Source organism: Acartia tonsa, chromosome 4, assembly GCF_053477335.1.
Source record: "Acartia tonsa isolate MP-2025a chromosome 4, ASM5347733v1, whole genome shotgun sequence".
NCBI lineage: Eukaryota > Metazoa > Arthropoda > Copepoda > Calanoida > Acartiidae > Acartia > Acartia tonsa.
In genome coordinates this window covers 6,988,866-6,998,846 of record NC_137263.1, presented here as the reverse complement: position 1 = coordinate 6,998,846, position 9,981 = coordinate 6,988,866, and the positions used below count along the sequence as shown (strand labels likewise).

The 9,981-nt window shown below is 29.2% G+C and overlaps 1 protein-coding gene across 1 annotated transcript; it reads right to left on the bottom strand.

Annotated features, from left to right (window-relative positions):
* Positions 1-383: 383 nt before the first annotated feature.
* LOC145318204 (uncharacterized) lies at positions 384-8,996 on the bottom strand. Its single transcript, XM_080159544.1, has 2 exons — positions 8,963-8,996; positions 384-2,273 (listed from the first exon to the last, which is right to left on the bottom strand). Exon 2 carries the CDS (start codon positions 2,242-2,244, stop codon positions 1,294-1,296), a length of 951 nt encoding a protein of 316 aa, XP_080015670.1. The 5' UTR covers positions 2,245-2,273; positions 8,963-8,996; the 3' UTR covers positions 384-1,293.
* Positions 8,997-9,981: the final 985 nt, after the last annotated feature.

Sequence of the window (9,981 nt, the reverse complement as noted above, 5' to 3'; positions counted from 1 at the left end):
TATATGTTTAGATGATTACTTTAAGAATTAACACTTTTATCGTCTTCCCAACTCATTCAAGTTGAAGAAATTTTATATGGATGGATGTATTTAAAAGTTCTATTTGACCCCCTACTAGCTTTTTCATTATAATCTCACGTATGACCAAAGAATTTTTAATCAATTATAAATCCAATAGTAGTTTCGCCCAACGGCCCAAAGTGAGAAATTAATTTTTATGATTTTATTTTGGTACAACGTGTAAATTTTCATTTAGGGTGGATGACCTCATGACCCACAAAAAAAACGCCGAAACATAAACTTGTACAAAGCTGAAAAAACAACAATTCGCATAAAGTTTTCATTTTGATAAATATGTACAAAAATATAAATAATAAACTCTGTAGGCGATATCACAATTTATTTATCTACGATAAATATAAGTTTCAATCAAATTGTGCTCGTAATTGCAAATTATATTTTTTTTACAATTTAAAATAAATAGAAATAAATCAACAATATCAATATGATTAAATAGGAAAAAAACCAATGTTTTGGAACATTTTCTGCTGTAAATTTAGTCAGTCTAGTTATAAGATCAGTATTAAGAAGAAATAATTGCTTGATATAGACGTGGGCTTTTGGAATTATTTGGAGATTGGTGTTAAATAGAAATCATCATTCTTGTTTAGCTTAGAGAAAACATACAAAAGGTTTCGTGATTTTTATATAGAAATTTTATAGTTTATGAAATACTAGCGGCTATGCCCCTAGAAGCCTCTAGGGGCCCTTAAGGTAGGAGGGGGAAAAGCTGACCTTATCCCATTTTAAATTTGAGTTTCAAAAGAGTAAAAAATATTTTTTGGGGGGAGGGGGGTGAAGACACCCTCCCCAAAAATAATTTAAAACCTTACCAGGACCTATAAGAAGCTTTACTGTAAAGGAAAACAATATCAGTTCAGCAGTTAGCGAGATCCTTCGGGACAGACAAAAAACACTTACTACTTTATATAATAGGATAAACTTTGTGACTTTTCTTGTGAAATTATTACAACAGCTACAAATTTTATGGTATCTACAGTAAAAAATGATAGTAAATAATTTTAAGATTTATAAGAAAATGTAAAAACATAAATAAATGACAGTTAGTTTAACAAATACACAAAAATATGCTTATGCATAAGTCTGTAGAGGTGGGTGTGGGCAGGTTTAAAAGTGTGAAAGAATTTGGAGCGATGTACTAGTAAACTATGGATATCTAGACAAGTTACTTTATATAATTGGACGGACGAAATGAAGTTAACTAATTTGATGTCATGATGATTGTCTTTTAAATTTAATTTTAGTTTCTTCTAGTACAGTCTGTTGGTAGTTAGTAAGAGCATCATCAACACTTACAAGAGATTTATCCTCAGTGTAATCATGACCAGCTAGGCGGGACAGGGCAAGTATATATGCAGTGGCTATTTTTATCACAGAAAGTTTGGACAGCTTGTTGTTCGGACTGTTGGGTGTCTGGGCTGGCTGCTGGTAGAGCGGTAGGCTCGCCTGCAGCTTATCATACGCGGCTGTTATGGTATGAACGCGTTTTCGTTCACGTGCGTTTGCTTCGATTCTGCGGTCGCGTGTCATGGCCCCGCGCTTTCCATGTTTTGTTGCAGAATCATTGGCTTCATTTAATTCAGTTCTATGTTCAATATCTGTTTCTTCTACTTCCATCTTATCTTCATCGTCAATAATTTCATCATAAGCATTTATATTCTTTGAGAATTCATGAGGAATAACTGGTTTGATTACGCTTATTGAAAGCTCGGGTCGACTGCATAAATTCAATGGCTCTTGTTGTACTTTAGCCGCGTTAAAATCATAATTTGTCAAGGGTTCTGTTGTTATATAGGGTAAAGTTTCAGTAATATTAAAATTTGGTTGAAAAATAGTTTTGGCTTTGTTTTCAATTTTTGTGATAGTTTCTTTTTGGTGACAGGTTTCATTTGTGACGTTGCAATTCGATTTTAATTTGTTAACATCCTTTAATTTTATTAATATTTTTTCTTTATTAGAACTAAATTTGTTTTCTGTTTCGTTTAATTTAAATGTCGTCGTAGCAGAGTTTTGTGCGTAAGATTGTTGAGATTTGATTGACTCTAATATAGGTAATGGTAAACTTAATGATTGTGATATGGTTTCTACATCTGTGAGCTCCAGACATGGTTTGGTTTCAAGTTTTCTTGGTTGACTGGACTTTCTTTTATTCTTTCTGATCATGGTTAGTGTATCACTTTCTTTTACATCATCTGAAAAAAGTATATTTTTTTTTATAATCTAAAACTTTAGTTCCATGGAAAACATCATTTTTTTTACTTTTTTTTAAACGACTTTAGAGGCATATAACGGTCTTGCATTAAGGGAGGGAGGGTTGATGGCAAGTCGACCCACCCTTTTCCATTTTAATTCAAAAGAAAATGGAGAAAATCTTTGTAGGGAGGTTAGTGGGTGGGTTTTTTTCCACAGACGAGGTTGGAGGTACTCTCCCCTATAAAATAGCCATAAAACTTCCTTAAACATAAAAAAAATCATTACTGATAATGAGAGCCATATCAGTCGAGCGATTTGTGAGATCTTAAGACACAGACATCGTGACTTTTAAATTAAGATTTTACAGTAAAAGAACGATATATTTAATTTTGATAACGATAATTTTCATATATAAAACAAAATTTTTCAAAGGTTTAATATCCCTTTTTCAAAAAAATAATTTCCTGAAATAAATGGTTTTCCTTTCTTGTTGGTCCAAGGAAGGTTTATAGCTATTTTGGATAAGTGTACTTCATAAGGTGCTAATGTATAGATAGAATACAGATGGGAACCTCAAACTTGTTGCAAATATTTTCCTAACTAATGAGCATACTCCTTAACTCTTTTTTTTCTATCCGTTTGTTTGACTGCTTCTATATTTTAATCATATTTGAATTTCTGAGTTTATCTGCATATGGATGTTTATATTGTTGTAGTTGGTAATGGTCATGTGGGCAGGTTCTATGCTAGGATTTTGAGATTTAGAATAAATGAAACGAATTAACAACTAGTAAATAAATCAGAGGTGGATTCTTTAAAAAAAATTGCCCCACTAATAAAAAAAATCCACTAAAATCACATTAAAAATCTACAAAAATCAAACAAAATGATAGAAGGGTTATGAACATAAGATTTTATTAATTTTTGTAGATTTTTAAAGTGATTTTGGAGGATTTTTCATGAATACAATTTTGCCCCACTAAGCGATTAGTGGGGCAAACTTTTTTAAGGATCCACCTTAGCTTGAATCAGTGAAACAATTTTGATTAATTACTCACTTTATCACTGCTAATTAAAAATACACTAATATGTTTAAACTAATCTGGATAACAAATTTTTTGACAGAATATATGATCAACATAAACACTATAAACACATATGAGACACATTTTATCAAATAGAGAGAGATGAGAGAGATGAGAGAGAGAGAGAGAGAGAGAAAGAGAGAGAGAGAGAGAGAGAGAGAGAGCTGCAACACCAGGTGTTTTAAACATGTTCATAAAGTGCAACTACATGACGGACATCTTATATTAATAATCAGTTTAACAAACAAAAATGATAATGAGTCAAAATCTTTTTAAAAAACTAAATTGCTGATTCCTTGACATGAAAATAGATTATTTCCAAGTATACAGAATCAAGTTTTTTTTGTTATCTACAAAAAAAAAACATATATATCTACATTTTTAAATACTTAAATCAAATTTGTTTACCTCTGTTAGGTTTATTTTATGGGTACATATGGTATTTGGAAGTCATTTATAAATTTTAAAAAAATGATGATAACACTCCAAAAAAAAGAAAAGATCAATAATAAATAAACAATTAAAATAACATATATAAATTTAAAGTAAAATCTAATTCAATAATGTATTAAAATCTTTTTAAATATGTGGAAATCTATCACAAAACTACTTGAATACGAGACGCTAAATACAGAATACATTATAAGACTTGCGTTGCATAGGTGTGCTTCGTCTATGTCATAGTGTTTAATCGTCCTAGAAATCAATATTCCAAAACATGGATTGTTATATGAGAAAAATGTTTTTCAAAAGTTTTAAAACAAATACTTAATTAGACCTAGAGACTTTCTGATCATACTTATAGAGTTGTTACACTTTTATAATTGTACTTAACAAACTATTACAGGAATCATTATGTTGAGTTTAAAATTAATAGAAAAAATCATAGAAAAGTTTCACATCTGATTATTAAAGATAAGGACGAGATGATTTTGTCTTTGAATTAAAGCTGAGTTTATATAATATAAATCTAGTATCTACTAACAAATTTTTATGCATTTTTCTAGTTGCCCTGTTCCATGAAAGCCTATAGCTAGATACGAAATTTATCTAAATCTTTGCAGATGTTAAAAAGTTTTATTTTAACCTCATGATGCAAGAATAATATGTTTATGTGTATACAATACATACATTAGACCGGTTCGTTATTTCTAATATTTTATTTTATGTCTTAAAGACTAGGCTTCCTAAGGATCGGCGCGTCAGAAAAATGCTTGCTTTACATATTTTTTAAAAATCATGGAACTTACAGGAAATTTTAACCATAAGAGTCAATATTAAAAAAAAGTATAACTTTCCATATTCAATTAAGCTTCGCCTAGTTAGAGCCATTTACCTAATTTATTTATCAAAACATTCACAATTAGTCTTCAAAAATGAGAATGGCTGAGTCAATAATGGGAAACAAGCGCATACAGATACTCAAATTTGCTTGATGTTTTTTGTTTTGTTTTTAAGTTAAATCTCGATATATGCATATTCTTTAAGATTTATCCCTAACTTTTGAGCTTTCATTAATGTGTTCATCTTTGTTGTACTACACTTTAAATTATGAATAAAAATTTGGAACACCTTTTACATATTTATTTTTATTTAGCATAATTATAAAATCTCTCTTTCTTGTATTTATCTAAACCAATGGAAGTTAGACCTAAGCAAAGTATAGGAAAATCATTCAAGAATTACTTAAAATTATATTCTGAATTTACCACAAATTCTAGAAAATTTTTAAAAGAAAAAAAATATAGAACAAAAACTTAATACTTAATATTTTATTAGATTTATAATGTCGCTTTGGTTTGCAACAAGGCTACTTTTGTAAGCTTACCATGTAAACAAGCCTAAACTTTTAAATACAGGGTCATTCAAGAGAAATGATTTTTTTAAAAACTTAATTATGCATAGAAAATAAAACAATTATGTAAAATCCTTTATATATTTGGAAAACCTATTATGAGACATTTATGTTTCAAATAGTTGAAAATGATTATTTCAACAAATTATGTCCTAAAAACCGGTTTTTCCAAAGGCCATTTTTTCGAAGATTTATTGATATAAAGGGTGTAAAAAAATGATGTGCACCTTTTTGAAATTCAAATTGCTTGGCTTGTGTTAATAGTAGAAAAATGTTGCGCATATCGTTGGAATCGTCATAAGCTCTAATTTTTGAAAATATAAGAACCGTTTTTGTGCTTTTAATAGTTTAGGAGCTACGTTGAAAAATTTGAGAAAAAGGTTGAACAGTTTTAAGAAATTGGAACATTTTACCTCGTAGCTCCTATACCATGCGTAGCACTGGAAATGTTTTCATGTAGTAAAAAAATAGAGCTTATGACGATTCTAACGATATGCATAACATTTTTCTACTATTAACACAAGCCGCGCAATTTGAATTTTAAAAAGGTGCACATTTTTTTACAACCTTTAAATCAATAAATCTTCGAAAAAAAGGCCTTTGGAAAAACCGGTTTTTAGGACATAATTTGTTGAAATAATCATTTTCAACTATTTGAAACATAAATGTCTCATAATAGGTTTTCCAAATATATAAAGGATTTACATAATTGTTTTATTTTCTATGCATAATTAAGTTTTTAAAAAAATCATTTCTCTTGAATGACCCTGTATAATTCTGATTTTAAAATATTTTGATAAGCATAGTAAAAAATACGAATTTTGATCAGTTCTACTAATTTGATAATTTGATATATAAGCCCTAGTGTACATATATCAATGTTTTCTTACTACGGACTGTGTGTAATTCATTACTGTATTATTATTTTCTTATTAGTATGGCATCTCAGATTAACTAATTTGTCTAATTATTTTTTCTGTGGCGTAGTATTTCTATCCCCAAACTTTGTTCACTTGCACTTCTTTCACAAAAGTAAAAGGTGCGTGCAGTTGGGGTAGTTGATGCTTTTGGAATATATGTTATTTAAAAATAAATTAAACTTTTAAAAAAATTAGGGGGGTGGGGAGTGGTATAAGTAATTATTAGGGTACCCTGTTTGGGGTTTGCTTGTTAAGAGGTAAAAAAGGGGTAAGGTAATGTTTTTTTTTGTTAAATCGATGCTGTATTATGATTATTATACCCTAGAGCTTATCTAACATCTATGATTCAATCTTATGCTCCTCATCTTATTGTCATCCTTGTTTCTTTTAGCTGTTTGATTTAGACTTACAATATGTTTTTACTTTTTTTCACTAGGTATACAGCAAGATATTTTAGGGTTGAAGAGAAGTGAAGTGTATTTTAAAGGTACAGCTTTTATATAATTAGGGTCGGTTTGTCTGTTTCTAATTGATAGCTCTTATCGTTAATTTAGGCCTGTTATAATTGTCCTATAGATTTATTAGTAATCGTTACCAAAAGTCCGTACATCCAGCCTATTCATCTGATTTTAGTAATAATGATTAATAGGACAACAAAATACAATATCATAAGCAAAGCATCACTAAATCTAGTCCTAAAAATGTATGTATGTCATTAAAAAAATTATGCAATTTTGTTCATACTTATAAATTGATATTCTGCTTATTAAGTTCTAAAACAAGTATTATGTTAGTTGGTCCTACCATCTGATTGAAGAGCTTCGCTTTTATGAATGTTGTCATCCTTGTTTTTGTGAAACTTTTACCTGTAACATTACAATACTAACAGGCTAATTAAAAATGCTCCCACTTAACTTTTGCTGGTTGTTATTAAGCTAGGGACCTATCCCTGTAAATAGCAAAAAGGATATTTAAAGCTTAAGCTAATGTAGTTCATTTAAAATACATGAACCATTCAAATCACTTAAACTAATATAAGTATGTACAACCAAGAAGGATAATAACAAACCAAGTTAGCGTAATTAGATAAAAGGGTTTAAGAAATAGCATGCAGGGTTTTTAAAAAGTTTTTTTTTCTGTTTCGGAGCTTTTAAATAGCTAAATTTCTCCTTTTTTAAGCTGAAATGACATATGTATAATAATTATTTATCGCATCATATTATAGACATTTTTTCGCGGATAGTAAAATGAAAAGTTGGCACTTAGGAGCTAACAAAAATGGTATTTATTTTATGCTTTTTATCTTATTATCTCAGGAAAAATTGGCTATTATACCTTTTTTTCAGAATGACTCAGAATCGGTTCTATTCTAGTGGATATTAATTAAGCCATTTTTGAGTTTGACACAAATGTAATTTTGAATAAACTTTTACTAATTTTTATTACTTTTTCTACTCCATAGAAAATAAAATAACATTTCGTACAACTGCTGTAAAGACTATTGTGCTTACACTCAATATTCTTGCAAAATAAATAATTATACAACAAAGGAACAGATTTGTCATCAATAAGAACAAGTAATATTAGTAGATCTAGCCACAAGAACTTAAATAAACCTGTAGTAATTACACTCCAACTGAGACTGGACTATAAAAAATTCTTTTTTAGGTTAGGTTAAGTAAAAAATATGATCGACCTACAGTGGTAAGGCATCAAGGTTAACTGAACAGAGTGGAAATCTTAAATTCATGGATTTTACAGTATTCTTTCTCTTAGAAATTAAAGCTTTCCTAAATTTGATATTTTGCAATCCTCTTATTTCTTTGAGTTAGTTTGAAAAGAATTTGGCGCATTTCTTTTTATAAAAATAATCTTGAAATGAAGACATAAGGTATTCTTTGTGAGCTGAGCTAACTGGATACTATTTAGTATTCTATAAGAAGAATAGTGAACAGAGAAGTAAATGATGAGGTGAGGAGGCTAATTAGCTGTGGGCTACAATATGTATGCTAATACAACTATATTCTATATATCTATAATACAATGCAGAACGATGTCTGTCATCTATATTTTATATGTATGATACAAAGTAGAACGATGTCTGTCCATTTGAATGTAAGCTTTAGATCCTGTTAACCGCTGGACCGAATCTGCTCTGCTCTTAAGGGAATGTCCCTACTGATCATATTGTGGTCTAAGGCTATTTTGGGGGGCTGGGACTCCCTTCTTTATAAAAATGACCTACCCAAAAAAAGGTTAGGGGCGTAGTCATAAATAATTTACATATATACAATTAGAATCTATATAATACAGTTCTAACAAGAACTATGTATGTAAGATTGGTACACAAAGAATAAACATTGTACAACGATGCAACTTAAAACGCACAGAGTGAATTGTAGAGTACAAGCGCCGTGTTGTAGGAAATAGCCTTAAACTATACCAGGAATACAAATACAGTTTAATAATAAAATAGCGCAAAACCATTCTGGGATCTATATGAAGCTCTCATATATGAATGGCTTAATTGGTTCAATAGTTATCGAGATCTACATACGTACAAAGCAGCCTTACTATTTTATATAACAGGATATGTATAATATATTCTTAATGGTTTTCAGATCATTTAAATATAAAAATCTATCTTTAAGAGGCTAAGAGCAGCTAGAAATAAAACTTTTCCTCTTTTAAACAAGATTACGGTCAGATATACGGACTTTTGAAATTATAAATAAGCTTCGCTTATATGAAAAAATTATTGGTTTATGATATCAAAGAAAGGCAAAAAAAATTTTATATATCACAAATTTAGTAGAATATAACCTTACCTTAAAAATACACCATTAACATTCTTTGAGCTTTAAGGTCTGACATCGCAAACTAACCTTAATTTAAAATTTAAAAAAAATCTTAATTAAACTTTTAATGGACGCAGAGATTTTACAAAGGAATGTGACATGAAACCTTGCTGGGAAAATAAAAAAAAAACAGGTTTAAATTCTTTTCCAGTATCGCTTTGAAACCGATTAATATCCGGTGGATTAGGTCAGGTTCTCCGCCATACTGACAAATAATGTATAGCATCGTATTATATCTAGTTTTCCACAAATGTAAAACTGGCTTTAATCTTATAATTGTTCATTTTATATCCGCGGAAAGCTGTTTATAATACGATGCGATAAATAACTATTCTTATCTTCCCCACGCGCGCAATAATTCAAACAATCTAAGATATTAATTATATTAAAAATAAATACAAATAATTAAAAATAATATTATTACCTAATACAATTATTAAAAGTGTATGAATAATTACAAAGAAAGATGTGTAAAATAAGACTAGAAATATAAAGTTATGATAATAAAGACACATCACATCTGTTACATCAAGTATTATTTCAACTAAGCACAGATGTACAAAATCTATAAAACTGAATACAAAGCAGAGAAACTTAATATCAATTGACAATTTTTATAGTTTTTTTTCTCACTCAAAGCGTGTTCTATAAAGCTTATCATCTCTGTATATAAGTATGCAACGCTTAGATATTTCTTGATTGGGTATCCAAGCTTTTCTATAGATAATTCTTATCTTTTAAAAAGGTGATTTTGTTTATCGTAATTGGTAGTGTGCATAAATTTAATGCCATAGCTCTTAATATCACAACACAAATGCATAATGTGATGGCATTCATCTTTAGTTGTTTTACTTTTTTTACTAGAACAAGAATAACGTCATCCGTAAGTCTTGACAAATTTGTAAATAAATTTGTTGCATAACTGCTCAAATACAAGATACTGTTTAAGATCATAATTACATTTTAGGACTTGATTATAAAGATGCTTC

What these genes read in the sequence shown, in the direction of transcription:
- LOC145318204 (XM_080159544.1), bottom strand. Translation starts at nt 2,244, where the DNA reads ATGATCAGAAAGAATAAAAGAAAGTCCAGTCAACCAAGAAAACTTGAA.